Source organism: Bos mutus, chromosome 12 (genome assembly GCF_027580195.1).
Source record: "Bos mutus isolate GX-2022 chromosome 12, NWIPB_WYAK_1.1, whole genome shotgun sequence".
Classification (NCBI taxonomy): Eukaryota; Metazoa; Chordata; class Mammalia; order Artiodactyla; family Bovidae; genus Bos; species Bos mutus.
This window is the reverse complement of record NC_091628.1, coordinates 52605036-52624976: the sequence shown is the minus strand read 5'-3', so window position 1 is coordinate 52624976 and position 19941 is coordinate 52605036. Positions and strand designations below refer to the sequence as shown.

Genomic DNA, 19941 nt, shown 5'->3' with positions numbered 1-19941 from the left:
TTTGGAAACTGGAATGTCTTTTTTTTTTTTCAGGTTATCAATGTCTATGCTACTCATAATACTGAAATCCTGCTTTCTCTCACTCACAACTCATGTTCTTTTAGGTATCTGGATATTTAAGATGGTAGAGAGATTATTAAAAATCAGATATTAAAAATCTGATATAACCAAAGTATGTTTACTAAATCTTACCAAAAATGAGGCCAAGCAACAAAGTGCTTTAGGAAAAAAAAAAGCATCCACTTTCCAGTCGGCCATTAGTTTCCTAAATGGAGAATAGCTCTTTCTTCTCCCCGCTCCTTCCTCTCCATGCCCGCTTACCTTTCCTCTTCAGGACGTTTCTTTATCCAGCTATTATCCTGTAAGAAAGTCCTTCTTTTGTTGACCTCTTGGAAACCCTGTTGCCTCAGTGTGGTCCCCTGCGTGGTAGTCCTCATATCTAACAACAGAAAAATGAAACCTCAAGAGATACAGTGCCATGGAGTTGAGTGTGTGTTTGCTAACTTGGAAATCTTGAGAGGCGCATCTGATGGTCCAACCTCCATCTTCTAGGCTGGAACCTCCAGTACTGTTTCAAAGTAGGATGCACTGGCAAGAAAGAACAAATCCCACACCTATCATCAAAGATAACATAACATATAAGACTGCTGTGGTGCCAACTGAAACTACCTGTGCATGTTATGAAGCCCTGCCCTGCAGCTGGGAAGGTAGAACCACAGGCTCAGCTAAATCAATACTGGGTTTAGTGGGTGGGCCACTTTGCTCAGAAAGAAATATGCCTTGGAAGGACACACAAGACTGTTTTGGAAGTACTTATAATACTCAATAAGTCTTGACACTTCTGATTATAAATAACATGATTCTTTGATCCCATGGGAGTCAGAAATACAGAAGGTCACCTATACATGATTTTTAAAAGAAATCTTTGAATTGCAATTAGATGAGTTAAATCTACAGCACTCTGACTTTTATCTTAAGCCTAACTTTGGCCATGTTAATTAAATTAGACTGCTGCTTCTAAGCATTCATAGCTACATGAAAAAAATTAGGAACTATGGATTGTTTTCCCCAGATTTTTAAGTTTTCTGAGTAAAGGAAACAGCATCTACATTACCGTTTCCTGTGGGAGATGTTTTTCTCAAGGTGAAATTGGACATGCTGCCTTCCAGTCAGGACCTAAAAGAAAAACGGGGATGGGGAAAAACACGACAATGACTCAACAAAGAATCAACAAGGGGCTCGTTCATTGCTAATGAGACACATTTTTCAATGACATGGACAGTCCCATAACCTGGATTTGATATATGATATAAACTGTCCCCTGAGAACATGAGAGTTCATCTATTCCAATGTATTTATTTTACAGATGAAGATACTGAAGTCAGGAGTATTTAGTGTCCCCTATGTTACAGGACAGGCAATTGACTGAATCAGCCCATCAGTTAATTCATTTATTCAGTGACTAAATATGCATTGAGAGCTTGGCACTGAGCCAGGAGGTGGAGACAAGAAAGATAATATGACAAGTGTCTGTTCTGGGGCCCTAAAGGTACTGCGAGCCCCAGGTGTGGCCTTTCTGCTTAACAGAGAAGTCAGCCCTGAATTTCCACAAATGTGAGACTCTCAGTTTTTAAACCCGAGGAGTCAATGCTCTTTCTAGTCTTTCCAGTGCTCTTGCCTGGAAAATCCCATGGACAGAGGAGCCTGGTGGGCTGCAGTCCATGGGGTCGGACATGACTGAACGACTTCACTTTCACTTTTCACTTTCATGCATTGGAGAAGGAAATGGCAAGCCACTCCAGTGTTCTTGCCTGGAGAATCTCAGGGATGGGGGAGCCTGGTGGGCGACCATCTACTGGGTCGCACAGAGTCGGACACAACTGAAGTGACTTAGCAACAGCAGCAGCAGTTTTTAAACTGGAAAAGTCCTGGGCCAATAGTGATGACTTGGTCACCCTAGGTGGGATGTTATATTTTTTGCAGAGTCCATCCCACCAGATGGTGTATGGAATGTGGGGGGGCCCTCCGTCTTGAGTTAGAATCAAGTCCTAGGTCCAGCTTCATGACATCAAAGTTCTGAACTACTTAATCTCCCTGTAAAATGGTCTAATGAAACCCACTACCTACCTCATAAGGTTGTGATGATCATCTGAACAAGGTACACAAAAATCACCTTGTCAAACTATAAATGAGTTGAGACTTACAGTTGCATCATCAGACAGCAGTTTACAGGTATAACGTGAGGGTTATAAAGCCCCCATCTCCCACCCTCTGGTTCAAATGTATCTCCTACGATAATGGACTATAGGACCTGAAAAGGTAAAGATATATTTTCTGGATCAAGGCATTGTTTCCCTGGGGTCTTCATTTAGAATATCAGTGCCCCAAGAGTGGGTGAGAAGAGGAAGCTGCTGGTGACTTTACCAGCCTAGGGCTTGGCACTATGGGCTCACAGCTTCATCTCTTCTGGGAAATTGCCCTTGGCTGGTGGGGCTGCCAGTTGTACACCCTCATCCACTACATCCGCAGCCAGCAACTTGACTACCCCGGAACGCAGAGCCACTTCTGCGGGCGACTGGGGCTTCAGCCCTCACCGTGGCATTGTTAGGCCAGCAGGGGGCGCATCATTGCCCAGCTCATTCCCCTGCCTCCCCAACCCTCCCCCCTCTTCCCTTTCTCCTTCTCTTGGACATATACCCTTCATAAATCACAGGCACCCAAGGGCCTCTCAGTCATTGCTTTGAGAGGACCCAACCTCAGACTAACAACCAGCATAAGACTGGCAGCTATTCACTCTGCAGAGAGTCTCAAGGTCTCAGTGAAATTAAAAAGTTGTCATTAACTTACGTCCGACTCTTTTGTGACCCCATGGACTGTGGCCTGCCGGGCTCCTCTGTCCATGGGATTCTCCAAACAATCCACTGGAGTGGATTGCTATTTCTTTTTCCAGGGGTTCTTCCCAACCCAGGGGTCAGCTCGTGTCTCCTGTTTGGCAGATGGACTCTTTACCACCTCACCACCAGAGAATTGGAAAGACCTGTATCTAAGGTGTGCCATCTACTGTGTCACTTTGGCAATGATATTTATAGTTCAGCTCCCTTATGAGTAAAACAAGATGAACTGTGGTTGTTTTGAGGGTCAGATTTGTCTATCAAGATGATGACACAGGCTTCTATCACCTCGGAAAGTGTAAAGCAAAGACATAGAGGAGGTGTGGTTGGGAGTGGGGAGGAGATGCACAGCCTGGACCACTGGGTGCTGGACACGCAAGGGGTGTAGAGCAGACCCTGTCTCATGTATTTGAGTGAGTGAGTGATGTCGCTCAGTCATGTCTGACCCTTTGCAACCCCATGGACTGTAGCCTACCACGCTCCTCTGTCTGTGGGATTTTCCAGGCAAGAGTACTGGAGTGGGTTGCCATTTCCTTCTCCAGAGGATCTTCCCCACCCAGAGATTGAACCCTGGTCTTCCGCATTGTAGGCAGATGCTTTACCATCAGGGAAATCCTTAACAGTGAAGTCGCTCATGTATTTGGAGGCCCCTTAAATTTGGAAGAAAGGGGAGGAAAAAGGGCCTGGCAAACTTCAGTCTCAACCACTTGTTCACGTCACCTCAGTCTGGCCTCACTTCTCTGGGCTCTTGGCAAACCAACTTTCTGTTTCTAAATGGGCTCTGATAAAACTTTTCCTGAGCCAGTAAAGACCTGAAGGGTTTGTAGCCAACTGAACTGGGATTCTGACATGGGCAGAATGCTGAATGTACAGCTGGTAATGTATTTGCAGAGATTGCAAACTCAACCATGAAACACAGGGCAGGGTCCACAGAGAAGAGGCATTTGGCAATTAACTGCTTATTTGTCTCTCACAAAAGACCGAATGTTCTGTAAGTCAGACCCAAGATGTTGTCTTCTCATTTCCAGCCTGTGGGACAGAGTAGATGCCCCCTCGGTACTTACTATGCACTGAGTTAGGTCCTTTTCAAAATTTCTAACACCCCAGTGTCTCAGGATGTGTTTGTATTTGGAGGCAGGGCTTTTAAAGAAATGATTACTTTAAAATGAGGCCATTAGGGTGAGGCCTAATCCAATCTTTCCTCTGACCTTATAAGAGGAATTTGGACACACAAACCTTTTCTCTGGTGTGAGAGGATGCAGACAGAAAGAAGGTGGCCATCCTGAAACTAAGAAGGGAGGCCTTGCTGCTGCTAAGTCACGTCAGTCGTGTTCAACTCTGCGCGACCCCATAGACAGCAGCCCACCAGGCTCCCGTCCCTGGAATTCTCCAGGCAAGCATACTGGAGTGGGTTGCCATTTCCTTCTCCAGTACATGAAAGTGAAAAGTGAAAGTGAAGTTGCTCAGTCCTGTCCAACTCTTCGTGACTCCATGGACTGCAGCCTACCAGGCTCCTCTGTCCATGGGATTTCCCAGGCAAGAGTACTGGAGTGGGGTGCCATCGCCTTCTCTGAAGGGAGGCCTTAGGAGAAATCAAAACTGAGGACACCTTGATCTTAGACTTCCAACCTCCAGAACTGTGAGACAACAAATTTCTTTCTTTCTTAAAGAATTTTTAAAAAATCTTTTGGCCCCACCACATGGCATGTGGGATCCCAGTTCTCCAACCAGGGATGGAGCCCCATCCCCTGCATTGAGATCTCAGAGCCTTAACCTTAGGACTTCCAAAGAAATCCCCCAGATAACAAATTTCTCTTACCAGCCTGTGGTACTTTGTTTTGGCAGCCCTAGCAAACTAATAGAGTCCTTATGGGGGAAGTAGTTTAAACATTTCTAAAATAGCTAAGTCATTCAAAGAGCTTCGTGCCACCGTATCTCTGACCTTCATTTTTTTTAATGGCCCCACTGCACAGGGCTGTTGTCCATAGCCATAGTATCTGCTCGTGACAGGGTACCTCACAGGCATCATAAACTCTTCCTCACATAAACTCTGCACAGCAGCTATTACCTCCATCTCCCAGATGAGACACCTGAAGCTCAGGGAGAGGATGTAAACTGCCAAAGTGTAAACAAGCAGAATCTGGTTCTAAACTGAAACCAACTCATTCCTCGGCAACCAGCAATAATGGTTGTGATGAGTCACTGCAAGACGGGACAGGTACCTGGCATTACACTGAGAGAGGGTTGGTACACAGCAGGGCCTGCCTGACTCTTGACATCTCTGGAGTCCCATGATCTCTGCCCGCAATGCCTGGCAGCAGGAGAACCAGGACAGCTTCTCAGGGAATCACTGCAGCAAACAAACACACAGAGCAGCCTAATCTGTGTATTCCCTGATACTTCCTAGCTTACAAACCTATGTCCATACAAAATGTGCACACAAATAGTCATGGCAGCATTATTCCAAATAGCCAAAAAGTGAAAATAACCCAGATGCCCATCAATGGATGAATGGGTACACGGCATGTGGTACACCCATACAGTGGAATATTAGTTGGCAACTAAAAGAAATGACATGTTGATATGCAGTACAATGTGGATGAAACTTGAAACAAGCTAAGCAAAAGAAGCCAGACTTAAAGGGGACATATGTAGGGTTCTATCTGGATGTTGTTTCTTTAGATTTTCTTTGGTATCCTCCCCATATTCCACCTCAATTTCCCCCAAACCAGGCTTCTGCTGCCCCTTTAGGCTCTGCTGGGTAAGAAAGAGGAGAGTTCAGACAATAATAATTCTATAGATGATGTTATAGTAATATATAATTTATCTCATTTCATTTACATAGCCATGTTCTAAGAGTAATATAATCCCAACTTAGCAGAGACATGGCTTGAGCAGTGGCTGAGAGGCAAAGCTGGGACTCCACCTGAGGTTTTCCAGCTCATGGTTCTTCATCTTTTCCTCTCTGCCAGGGACTCCCTGCAGTTGTAGAGAGAATAGCACCTCCTCTTTACCTTATATTTACCCTTCCCTAGTGGCTCAGCAGATAAAGAATCTGCCTGCAGTGCAAGAGATATACGAGACCTACGTTCAATCACTGGGTTGGGAAGGTCCTATGGAGAAGGAAATTGCAAGCCACTCCAGTATTCTTGCCTGGGAAATCCGACGGACAGAGGAATGTGGTAATATGTAGCAACTCTGTATATTTGGGCTTCCCTGGTGGCTCAGATGGTAAAGAATCTGCCTGTAATCCGGGAGACCTGGGTTCGAACCCAGGTTAGGAAGATCCCCTGAAGAAGGGAATGGCAACCCACTCCAGTATTCTTGCCTGGAGAACCTCATGGACGGAGGTAATCTGGAGGGCTACAGTCCATGTGGTCACAGAGTCGGACATGACTGAGTGACTAACACACACATACACACCTTATATTCAAGGCTGGCTGTAATCAGATCCTGCTAAAGCATCTGATATTTTCATGCTTTGGTAGCCAGGCATTCTCCAGGAGTCATAAGCTCTGAAATCCAGACAAGATCAGGGCCCTTACTGCTGTCTCCCTGCCAATGAGTAGCCTCTGGTATCCCATAAACACCTTTCTGGCTCCACCCCCAGAGTCTCTGGGATACTTTCTAGGAATAGCTTCCAGTGACCTCACTTGCTTTCTCTGGGACACCCCAGTTTCAACTTGTTCCCTCTTTCATGAAAGTTCCTGGGAAGGATTAGGCCTTTTGCACTTCACACTTCCCATCTCTGAAATTGCCAGACTAAAGGTAAGAGTGGCCATCTTTGGACTACGAACTAACCTCAGGACTGAAGTCACACACTAACAATGGCAGAGAGGGAAGTTAGAAGGAGCAGGGTTCCTTACAGAGTTTCCAGACAGCCCTGGATGATCTAATTCTTAACTTTGGGTGAGAGAGAAGTAAACCTCCTAGTTTATTCATGAGATTACTCTTTCATATTTTTGTTACTCAAGCTTAGTGCTCTTCTTGCCTGTTACAAGGTCATTGTGTAGGTCTGAAACAGAAGGTCTAAAAGCCCATGGTGGTCTTCAAAATATGAGATACCAGTGACTCTTTTATTAGTAAAACACTATTTCTTGCAACATGTCTATGTGTTTGATGCCCCTAGCAAGAAGGATCATGTGTTTAGTTCCTACTGTTGCTTCAGATTGTGCCACATGCTTAGTTCACATCGTCTTATTTAATCCTCCACATGAGTATTATTACCTCTAATTATAGGAACTCAAGAGAGGCTAAATAACCTGGCCAAGGCCACAGAGGAAGTGACAGCCAGGAACTGCAATTAGGTCTATATGATTGCAATGCCAGGGTCTTCTCAGTGCACAATACTGCATGTTGCACAAAGTATCATGTGATGTAGCCAATCCCAGATATGCAGGAAGTGCCCAGGAGTTCCAGAAGATGGGAGATAATGGGAGAGTAGCTGGGAGGAGCAGCAGTAGTAAATAGCTGCTCCATCACCATTGGGCAGCTCAACCCCGAGCCTCTCCCCTCCCATGGCCACACTGAAGTTGTGAGTGGCCTGGCACTATCCCTTACCTGACTCCTTCTCTGAATCTCTCCCTGTTCAGTGGCTTGATAATGTTTTATACTCTTTCCTAGCTGCTTGCTGTCCATTGAGTCCTTTTAAACCACCAAATGCTGATGTGAAATGAGATAGGAAAATATAATATATTCTATTTTTAAATGATAATAGTTTAATAAGTATGCAGGAGCTTTTTTTTCTCACTTTATTTATTTTTTTTAATTTTATTTTTTAACTTTACAATATTGTATTGGTTTTGCCATATATCAACATGAATCTGCTACAGGTATACACGTGTTCCCCATCCTGAACCCTCCTCCCTCCTCCCTCCCCGTACCATCCCTCTGGGAGCTTTTTTTAAAGTGAAAAATGACTAATACAGTGGGAATTTTTTTTTTCCATCAAATCTACATGTTTCACTCACAACTGCACAAACTTCCTCAGGGTTCTGCTCTTTTATTTTTCCTTAGGACCCACTGGCCACAACACCCTAATTATCTCCTTATGTCAGTCCATTTGGTGGCCCCAGAACCATTTCTAGAAGCTCCAATCTAAAACCTTTAAGGTGCAAGCTCCTCTTTCAACAACCTCTAATTCCACAGAAATTTTACTGCAATGGAACACTCTCCATCTTGACCAGAATATACATTTTTTACATATGGAAATTTTCTATACTGCTATTAAAAATGGATCAACAATATAGGTCCCTGTGAATAATGGTCTTGTTAAACAAATACCTATTTGTAGAATGGATTGGGGATTAAAAACCTTTCAAATTGGTTATATCAAGAAATACATGCAGCAAAATCTCATTTTTATATTATTTTTTAAAGAAATTACTTATTTCAGCAGCTGAGGTTATGCTGAGTTTCATATTTACTTAACACCCAGATAATCACACTTCAATAGTCTCAGTTCAGCCAATTAGATTTATTTCTAAGTGCTGTCCTTGGCTTCCTTCCAATCAAGTTTTAAACTTCTCATGAGAAAGATACAACTGTCATCTTGGCTTCTTAAAATGCCGTTACTGGCACATATGCCAACAAGTATATTTTAAATGTGTAATATTATGGGAAAAGATGTGTAAAAAGATGTGTCTCTATTATGCTGGGAACTACAGAAACTTTTCCCTTTTAAACCACCAAATGCTTAAGTTGAAAACTCTGATGTGAAATCATGTTGTCAAAAGTCAATAGGGAGGGAATTCCCTGGCTGTCCAGTGGTTAGGACTTCACACTTCCACTGCAGGGACCTGGGTTTGATCCCTGGTTGGGGAAGCCACGTGGCATGGCCAAAAAAAGTCAATATGGTAGAAGGAAAAAATATATATATTTTCAACTTTTGGCCTCTCTTTCGTTTCCTCTTAGTGGCCAAACACCAGAAAGTACTAGTTTGTACCCAATTCTACAGCTTCTGCCCAAAGACATGTTGTATTTAGATTTTAGAAAAACATTGGTCTTCTTAAATTCTGAATTACAAAGCCAGTCAAGTTTTCCATGGTTTTCTTTGGATGCATTTGAAACTATCAAACATCCCCTATTTCCTCAAGTTGTCCCTTTTCAGATTCTCTTCATCTCCCTCTGGGCCTTCTCAATTTCTATCTTGAATAATAGCACTTCCTTGAGAGATTTAGGTCACCAGGTGATCCCCCTGCCCCTGCAGCCAGTCAGCCCCAGCTCCTCCTAGCCCAACTCAAAGACTCCCCTGGGTCACCTCCCAGCTAAGCTGCACTCCTCTCCGTCTTTTGGGTCCTCCTGACAAAAAGACTTTGTGGGTTTCTCTCTTCCCTCCCAAGGACAAAATGCCTCTCGACATACCTAATAAGGGCTACGGGTTACCACTCCCTGCTAACTCTCCCTAAGAAAGATTGTGTGAGCAAAGCAACTGGAATGAGGTGGTGCAGAGATGAAAGAGACTAGGAAGAGCAAGACAGAAAAGAAAAAAAAAATGCAGAGCAGAAAATAGAATAACAAACTAGAAGATGAAAGAAGAAAAGAGAAAAACGCCAACAAAAAGAATTCACCACTGATACTTGGTCACGTGATAGTGTTAGCCCTATTCAGCTTAGATTGTATATGTATTATGCTCAGGGCTTCCCCAGTGGCTCAGCAATCAAGAGTCTGCCTGCATTGCTGGAGCTGCAGGAGACATGGGTTCAATCTCTGGGTTGGGGAAGATCCCCTGGAAGAGGGCGTGGCAACCCACTCCAGTATTCTTGCATGGAGAATCCCATGGACAGAGGAGCCTGTTGGGTTACAGTCCACAGGGTCACAAAGAGTCAGACATGACTGAAGCGGCTTAGCATGCACGCATGCATGTATTATGCATAATACATACCCACATAATGCCTTAAGGCTTATACAGTGATTATCCTCCTTCTCCACCTAAGTAAACTTTATAATGAATGATTTCAATGAAGTCAGAGTCTGTTTGCAGAAGGCAGTGCATGAGTTGGAAATGTGGAGAGGGGGTGATATTAGTTCCTTCTGTTTTATAGCTGAGTAATGTCCTCTAATAAAAAAAGAAAAAAAGGAAAGTAGGGGAAAAAAATCTCTCTTTTTGGAAAGAGGTTTTTAGGATGAGCAGTTTGCCTCAAGTTACAAAGCTAGTGCACAATTGGGATTCCAACCCAAACAGAGCTGACATCAGAGTTCCTGTCCCAGAAGCTCGGGAAATAAAAAGGTGTCAACAGGTAGAAAGTTACCAGGTTAAAAGAAAGGGTGAGGAGAATGATGTTTCCTTTGCAATAGAAATCTGTGATGGACCTCCACTGAGAGATTTGGGGCAGACTTTCTCTGATCTTCTTAACAAAGTATCATGGGAACAGCAGAGAGATAGTTGGATGCTCCAGAGTCTCTCCAGAGTTAATTTATTGAGCTTCTAATAGACTTGGGTAAATTGATATCTTTATAGGGAAGACCAAATGTGAATAGTTGCTTAGGAGAAATCGCTAAAGTGATGGGGGGAAAACCAAAAGCAAACATAGACTATGGAAATAAACACAGCAAAAATGTCTAGAATGACATATGTAGCTTGGTGGTATTCATTTTTGTGTATGAAAAAGCCTTCATGGTTCAATAATACCTACTAGTACTTGCTTCCCAGAAATCACTAATAATAGGGAAAAATGCCTAGAAACTGAAAAAAGCACAAACGCTATTAAACTATTTTCAACAGAAGAATAAGAGAAACTCTATAATTAAAACCCAATAAACAACAGCATTATCTTCTGTGAGATAAATACAACAAACCATCAAACAACTAATTATCACCTAAAAGAACATGAAATATTATGTAAGGATAAAACAAACAGGGCTTCACGAAGTGTAAACGTTAATAAGTGCATTTAAGTTAATGGACTATGTTTAGCCTTCACACGCACTGTAGAAGGAAATCCAATAATTACGAGGCTGGGAAAGACTTGCTTAGCCTGCTGTGATGGTTAGAAATTTGCTATTTCTTTAGTTATACAGCTTCCCAGTCTACACTTGCCATTAGAAAACTTGCTTACTGAGGGTGAAATAGTTCAGAATGTAGCACAAAGGAAATCTTGAAGCCAGCCAGTTAGTTATCTATACGCTATGAATTTGGAATCTGAAAACTATCAACCAAGGGCTTTCCTGGTGACTCATTGGTAAAGAATCTGCCTGCCAATGCAGGATATGCAAGAGACACGGGTTCAATCCCTGGGTCAGGTAGATCCCCTGGAGAAGGAAATGGCAACCCACTCCAGTATTCTTGCCTGGGAAATCCCACGGACAGAGGAACCTGGAGGGCTACAGTCCATAAGTTCATAAAGAGTTTGGACACGGCTGAGTGACTAAACAACAAACCATCGACCATAAAATGTTTTTACTGCTTGTTCTTGCTTTTAGCATGAGCCCCCAGCTGCCCTTGTTCCCACCACCAATCTTTACTGCAGATGATAGATAACATCAAGCTGTAGCATGCAGAGTCCTAGTCTCTGTGACAGTGATTAAATTCATATCATGACACTGGTCTAATGTTTATTATTAATAATAAAAATGCTATCTAATAAAAATTATCTATTGCCTGAGCCCCTCAAGCACTATTTTCAGTTCTAACTGAAAACATTTGTTAAATGAGTAAAAAAACCCAAATTTAGACCATGTACTATGAACAAAAACACTGTTACCCAAAGTTCTTTATCTTAATCTTATTTCATACTCACTACAGCTCTGTCATCTGGTCACTCTTCATCTCAATTTTACACAGTAAAATCTCTTATTATATTAGTAATATATGTTCAACAGAAAATGTGGAAAATATAAGAAAGCACAAAGAAGGAAAAAGTCAGATACCTTTCATCAACCTTTGTTCTTTTCCTCCAGGGTTGTTTTATTACCATTATTATTATTTTGCATATTACAGCCTACTGATGCACATTTTCAATACCATTTTAAAATATTTGAATAATTAATTCTTCTGCAAGTACAAAATATTTCATCTTGTGGGTCTATCAGTATAACATAACTCCTCTGTTTTTTTCCAACAAAACCATACAAATCTTTTGACCACATCCCTTATTATTCTTATCTATGTCTTATAGATCTTTAGAAGTAAAATTATTTGCCAAGGGTTGTAACTTCTAAAATGTCCTTGGTCTCTATTGTGAAATATCTTCCCATAAACTTTATACCAGTTTACAATCCACCCTCAGCACATGAATGTCCACACACTGGCCAGGATTTAGAATTGTCATTTATTAGTCTCTTTAATAATTTAATAGGTGAAAGTAGAATCATTTTGGCTCAAATGCATATTTTTATAATTTTATTGGTTATTGTCTTATTTTGTGAATTATCCACTGATTAATATTACAGATTTCTTATTGCTTTCTTATTTTCTTTGTAGGAAAACGTTTATATGTCTGACACCTTTATATGTCAGAAATATTTATTTTTACTTTCCCAGTATTCATTTGGCTTCTAATTCTAATTTTTCATTAGCAGCTTCTAATTTTGTAATTCTCTATTTTTCCCCTTTTGAATTCTTTCACTCCTTAAAACCCCGGTAGACCATCAATAAAACTTTCTTTCTGACCTCAAAATCCAAGTGATCACCAAATACTGTAACTCTTCTCCTACATCTCTCTTGATTGTCTATCTTTCTATATTCAAGCTGACATCATCTGCTTACTGTTTTAACAGCTTCCTACCTATATTCCCAATCTCTAGACTTACACTCTTAATCCATTCTCACAAGTCACCACTCTGCTTAAAATTCTTCAATGGCCTCCATTTCTGTCAGGATAAAATCCAAATTGTTGACAAGGCTTACAAGTCTGTACCCTCCGGTCTTCTTTCTTCCCACTCCCCATGCTTCACTCAAGCTCTACCAGGGAATTTAGCCACTCAGTCGTATCTGACTTTTTGTGACCCCATGGACTGTAGCCTGCCAGGCTCCTCTGTCCATAGGATTTTCTAGGCAAGGATACTGGAGTGGGTTGCCATTTCCTTCTCCAGGGGATCTTCCCGACCCAGGGGTTGAACCTTGGTCTCCTGCATTGCAGGCAGACGCTTTACCATCTGAGCTACTGCTAGACTAAGTTATTCCAATTCCTGAGGGCTCCATCCTCTTAATCACCTTTATGCTGTTGCGTGCACTACGGTTTTTGCCTGAAGCATTCTTTCTGAGCCTCTCTTCACCCTTGGAGAAGGCAATGGCACCCCACTCCAGTACTCTTGCCTGGAAAATCCCATGGACAGAGGAGCCTGGAAGGCTGCAGTCCATGGGGTCGCCAAGAGTCAGACATGACTGAGCGACTTCACTTTCACTTTTCACTTTCATGCATTGGAGAAGGAAATGGCAACCCACTCCAGTGTTCTTGCCTGGAGAATCCCAGGGACGGGGGAGCCTGGTGGGCTGCCGTCTATGGGGTCGCACAGAGTTGGACACGACTGAAGCGACTTAGCAGCTTCACCCTTACTCTCCTTTCAGGAAAGACTTTTAAGGTCACACATTACATATCCTCCTAGAGGCATTCAGTGATACCATCATAACCTGCCTGTGCCTTCACTTCTCCAGGCTGAGTTAAGAGGCTTACTAAGTGTTCACAAGGCAAAGAGTACCTCTCCATAACAACATTACCATACAGACTGCCTGTTTGCGTGGCTGAATAGTTTGTCTCCATTTCCAACACACACACACATTGTAAATCTGAGGGTTGTTACCAAGACCATTTTGTCTACAGTTGTATTTCCAAATATTATTATTGTGTCTGGCACATAATCAATTCTAGAGGAACATTTGTTGCAAAAATGAGATTAATAAATATTTACACATTTTCGTCTAATTAAAGGATGTATTTTATTTTTACATATAAACTCTAATCTATATGGATTTACTTTGATAATCCCTTTCCCACTGATACATGATTTTTCCTTTGTCACATAAAAAATTTCTTATATATTCAAGAATGTGCTTCATGGCTGTCTCTTCTGTTCCATAGATCTACCATTAGTTTCTTGCAACAGAAACAAACTATTTTAGTTCTGTCTTTTTATAATACATTTTAATATTTAATACAAGCACCCCTCACTAATTTCCCTTGTAGAAATTATATCAGCTATTCTAATTTATTAATTTCTTAAGATAAACATTAAAATTATTTTCTTTGATTTCAAAAGAAATATTCTATTAACACTTTTGATTGGAACTGCATGAATCCTATAAAATGGTTGAAGAAGAGCTGACATTGGTGACATTCGATCTGTTCATCCAGGAACCTACTCAAAGATGTTTTTTCTCAACAAAGTTTAGGCCTTATAGTAAACTTCTGTGATTTTCTTAATCTAGGTCCCACATTTTTCATACAGAAATTTTTTCTCCATGTTTTACATATCTTTGTGTTTTTGTGAAAGACTACGTAAGTCATATTATCTTATTATACAAATATATGCATAATTAAGTAGGGACCCTAAATTTTCTTTTTATTCGCTGGTACTGTGAGGTAAGTATGATCATATAAGTGACACTTGGTCAAAGTGGGGTCATAATTAAATCCAAGTCTATCTGGATTCCAGCCTTCTGTAGATTCCTTTCAAATGTTTACTTAATGAGAGACAGAACACTGGGAAAGATGAGTGAGGAAGGTAAGGCTGCAGGGAGGCCGTTTTCTCCAAAATATTTAAAATTAGTTCTTGATGCAGATGTACTCTGCATATCTTGTGGCTTCTGAGAATTTTCTGGAATACTGTCACAGTTTCCTTGGATGGGTGTATTCTAGTTTAAAAAAGTATGGTCTATATGATTTATTACTTTCTCCCAGAAGGTTCCATTAAAAGGAGACTTAATCACATTTTAGGCCAGGAAAACTTGGGTCTAGAAACAGAGAATAAATTATTTAGATGCTTAGAGCTCTCAAGTATACAATTACAATGAGTTCAGAACTAGAAGTAAGCCAGTTGTTGTTTAATGGGTAGCTATAAAAAGCACTCTTCCATTTAATAATCACAGTAAAAGGATGATTCATATCTTTAAAAAGTTTAGCAACTAACATAAACACAAATCTAATAAATATAGCTGTTATTTGACAGAGCGTCCATTTAAGGAAGGGTCTTTACCAAATTCTAAAATCACATGGATGTTTTACAACGGACTAGAAACTCTTAAGAAATACATTTGATAAAGAGTTTTGATTCAAAAGTAAACTTCAAGCAATTACAGACAAGTTTCCAATAATTAATACACAAAACCCTTATTTCAAAGTTCTCAGCAAGAAAAACATGATCAACCAATAGCCTAGAAGCAGGACCATGTCAGAAGACAAACTGTGGGACCAGCAAAGGTTTCCCATGGACCGCTGGCTGGTCAATGAGTCTATCACATCCCTCTTGAAGAGTGCTTGGAGTCAATGCCCAAATCACAGGGTCACTATCAGTGAAAATCGCTTGAGTTGACTGCTTAGTTAACTATATACAGTTCATTTCACAGTCTGGGCTTTGTCATTCAAAACACCTCCTCTTTGTTGACAAAGTCCCCAGGAAAATGAATCTCTCAGCTATTTCAACCAAAATTCCAGCCGTTAGAGGAGTCAGCCAGATGAACAGCACCTACAGACTGGCAGCCGAGGTGAGGCTGGCTCTGAGTGCATGTATCACAACCTGCAACCTACCTACAACCTACGTGTGAATACTATATCATCTTCTTATATGAGGCTGACTGCTCCAGTTGCAAATTTATGTCAATTGGCTCTAAGATTTCACATGAAGCTAAAATTGCAATAAAAATCCTGGCCTTTTATCTGCATTCTCTGTCTACCCTGACATTCAGAATCAACCAAATGTTTTACCAAAATTTTTATTGATGTAATCTCACAGTTTTCTCAAATTGTTTTTCCTAGTACTTAAGTTCTGGAAGACAGCAAACATCAGAAGGACCATTTGTGCATTATAAACGGTGGAAGAGAAAGCTGGTTTTAAATCTGATCACATTTCATGACAAAATTATAATCCACAAATGCTACCCTTTAGCTTTCTGATTGCTAAAAATGTTTGAAAACCAATTATAAAATTGCTCAGTAACCTTTGAGCACTGAGCTCTAAATGCCTCTGAGATGGCAGGTAACCTGCTCAGCAATGGAAAGTGATGTAATCTCTAGAATCCAAGGCCGAGACAGATGTGCTGTGGGAAGCACCCTTCTGAAAGAAAGAGAGCTCTCTTTCTTTCAGTGTGATTAGCACCTGGGTTTGATTCCCACAGCTCTGAGTTTTGAATGGAAATGGTGGAGGAAAAACACAGGTCTGACAAATCAGCTTAGCTATTAATTATAAAAGAAAGCCTGGTTAAAATAACTTTTCTATTCTTATCAAAGGACTTCTAAAACTGGTTTTGCAGGACTAGGATTTGAATAGACATTGAAAATTGCCCCCATCTACATTAATCAATTTGTAAATTGGAACTCAGGATATAACATAGTCAAGTTGGCAAAATGCACAGGAACGAATCTCTACGGGAAACTGCATACCACCCCTCAGCCAGTTAATCCCGCCCTGCTTTATTTCTTGATACATTCACTCAATAAACATGATTTTCTTATTTGGAGAGGACAGGGTGGAGGGCTAGCCCTCTCACATAGCTCAGTGACTGACTTGCAGTGTTTTCAGCAGTCAAGATAAACAAATAAGACTTCTTATCTATAAAACGGTAGAGCTCACCATTTCAGTAAAAGTGTCATCTGTGAAGACAGGGAGCTCCTTTAAAAAAAGGTTTTTATAGTATCTTGAGAAAGTAAACCAGCAAATGCTGGCCCCTCGATTTAAGAATTTACTATCCTTATGTGTGACCAGATTTGCCAGCTGACAGCTCCCACATGGAAACTCAAACAGGCCTTCATTTCTCTGCTGCCAGAAATGTGTAAAACTGTGGAGAATTTAAAAGCAACGCCATCTAAAATCACAACAAAGAGCAGCAGAGCTGTGGACAAGCAGAGCAGCCAGTTGGAAGCTGTCAAAATTTCACCGGAAAGAAGACAAAGTTAAGTGAGTAAGTTCTAATTTTAACCACTTGCAAAGGAAGCAGAGAAAGTGACGCAATAAAGCAGATGTCTTTACCTTTGCAAATATAATTCAACTTACCTGTCTTGGGCAGAAAACCGGGACTTTCTGTCTAAACAACCTGCAGTGATTCCCCCAGGTGATCCGGCTGAGACGAATGAGTACGTGGGGTTTACTGAAAGCAGTTTCCACCTCCACCTGCCTGCGTTAATGAACAGTTCAGAGGCTTCTCCTTCAGTGGCTGAGTCACCCAGGGAGGGGGTGGGTGGTATGAGAGAGGGTGTCACCTTGTACAAATACCAATTCAATTAAACCAGCTCACTCACCGACCTGCTGTCTTGGTGAATTCTTTCTGCAATTTATGGCCTTGGTAGACCAAAAATATGTACTTCTGTTATCACCCTTTTAATTGACATCAACAGTACATACAACTCTACCTTGACCAGGTGCCACAGTATCCAACCTATTTTGGATTCTCTTTTAAAAAACAAAACACAAAACTTAAGCTGGGAGGGATCTCTTCTCTGCCCATGGTGCCTGGAAGACTGGGGCCCAGATACACACACAGGAAATGCACAGCTGTTTGGAATCAAGATCCTTAGGGGAGAAAAGTCCTTTGGAAGGCTGAGATCAGGAAATAGGAAAGCAATCTGTTACATCCTGAAGTAAACGTAAGAATTCTGATTGTTTTGTGATTTCACCACCTATAAGAATGTGAAAAGCATCCTGGAAACTTCTTTCTCATCTGAGAGCCCAGTAGACTCCAGTGTCGATACCTGCTTAGAGAGCAAAGAACACTGAAGCGGAGCCACACTAGGTGGGGGCTCCTATTACAGGTTCTGAAATGTACCTTCCGTGACAGCCAGGAGTCTTTAAAGAAGCTTAGTGAATCTGGAACACTGCTGAGAGGAACGAGTCATTAGAATGTCCTGGGTCACCTCTATTCATCTGCCACACCAATAATTAACCAAATCCTCCCCATTTCAAGACAGCTCCTGAAAAACCACAGTCCAGAGGAACTACAGTCATAGAAGTGACTATAAGAAGATACAGAAACATTCCCATTAGAAGGTTCAGGCAATTGCAGGATGCAGCTATTATGGACTGGGACATCCCTATCTTAATGTGCTCTTATTCTGGGTTGAGGATTTGAACATTTAAAAAGGAAAACAAGGACTTCCTTGGCCATCCAATGGTTGAAACTCCATGCTTCCAATGCAGGAGACAGGGATTCGATCCATAGCCATGGAGCTGAAATCTTACATGCTGTGTGGCTGGGCCAAAAATTTTTTTAAAAAATAAGGTAAAATTGAAAATGTTCTTTAAAGGTTATATATATATATATATATAGTGCTGGTGGTGATTTAGTCTGTAAGTTGTGTCCGCCTCTTGGGACCCCATGGACTGTAGCCCCCTAGGCTCCTCTGTATGTGGGATTCTCCAGGCAAGAATATGGGAGAGGGTTGCCATTTCCTTTTCCAATGTATATATGTATATATATATATATATATATATATATGTGTGTGTGTGTGTGTGTGTGTGTGTGTATATATTCCCTGGTGGTTCAGATGGTAAAGAATCTGCCTGCAACCCAAGTTTGATCCCTGGGTTGGGAAGATCCCCTGGAGAAGGAAATGGCTACCCACTCCAGTGTTCTTGCCTAGAGAATCCCCATGGACAGAGGAACCTGGTAGGCTGCAGTCCATGGGGTCATAAAGAGTTGGACATGACTGAGCGACTAACACTTTGACTTGAGATATATATATATGTATGTTTATATATATATATGTGTATATATACACGTGTTTATATATATATGTATATATACACATGTTTATTCAGTGCTTTCGTAGAATTTTATGTCTGAAAGGCATTTTAGAAATACATTAAAAAAAAAAGAAATACATTCTAAATTTTTGTGAGGCCCATAAATATTGGTTGGACTGAAGTTTGGACATTAATATTACAGATGAGATAGTTGAAAAACCGAGATGTGACTTGGCTCATCTCAAAAAATAAGTATTTTAGAAATATTATATTCAGGATCATTCAGTATTCATTTAGCTGAATGAAGGGCTAAAACAGTCTCAGAGTTAGCTTGTAGGGATAAGTAATATATTACAGAATGCTTAAATGTATGTTTTTATCCCTTGTAGAATATAGAAACAGAAAATAATTTTCTACTTTGCAATGAAGAAAAATATACCGCCCACGATACATTAAAGATTTCGAGTTTCCAAACAATCATTTCTGCACAGAATTGAGGATTTTTATTATTAAAATTAGTTAATTATTATTTTATTATCCTTTTATTTTACATACTAGAACCTATACTACTAAGTCACATCAGTGTCTTTCCATTTAGAACTAAGTCTTTGATTCAAAAAAGGGCTAATTCTAAACACCTCAGCAATATTCAGACTTCCTCATTGCTGAACAGACATTCAGGTAAAAGACTGCTGAAAATTAAGAATCTTAAAGTTCAAAGAGGTCAGTCAAGAATGTGCCAGGGGTGGAGGAGGTCAAATAGGTTTAGCCTTAGTTTCACTCAGGCTTTGAGCTGGGGAGCTTTGAACATGCTTAGAATAACTCAGCTTTACCACACCTAGTTCACTATGAGAGGCAGAGTTCTTGAGGCCTCTAGAATGTAAGCTCCTAGGCTGGGATGGCAAATGTTTTATCCAGGTTGCCCATGTCAACTGTTTGGCACTGGCTGCCTGGGGTGATACAATGAGGTTTGTAAGGGGACTTTGAACTTTCATAGAAGACTCCTTTCGGAGAAGGCAGTGGCAACCCACTCCAGTACTCTTGCCTGGAGAATCCCAGGGACTGGGGAGCCTGGTGGGCTGCCATCTATGGGGTCGCCCAGAGTCAGACACTACTGAGCGACTTCACTTTCCCTTTTCACTTTCACCCATTGGAGAAGGAAATGGCAACCCACTCCAGTGTTTTTGCCTGGAGAATCCCAGGGACGGGGGAACCTGGT

General features: G+C 41.2%; 1 protein-coding gene across 16 annotated transcripts in view; it reads right to left on the bottom strand.

Annotated features, from left to right (window-relative positions):
- Positions 1-17250, bottom strand: part of SCEL (sciellin) — a 126888-nt gene extending 109638 nt beyond the window's left edge. For 3 of the 16 annotated variants that reach the window (XM_070380634.1, XM_070380627.1, XM_070380630.1), the window contains exons 1-3: positions 17037-17248; positions 1115-1176; positions 322-439 (exon numbers count right to left, since the gene is read on the bottom strand). In XM_070380634.1, coding sequence (XP_070236735.1) covers positions 322-439; positions 1115-1157 — 161 coding nt within the window. In that variant the 5' untranslated portion in view covers positions 1158-1176; positions 17037-17248. Of the gene's footprint in view, positions 1-321; positions 440-1114; positions 1177-17036 lie in introns of all 16 variants that reach the window. The other 13 variants (XM_070380624.1, XM_070380621.1, XM_070380623.1 and 10 more) reach the window with 10 other exon arrangements.
- Between the last annotated feature and the right edge of the window lie 2691 nt (positions 17251-19941).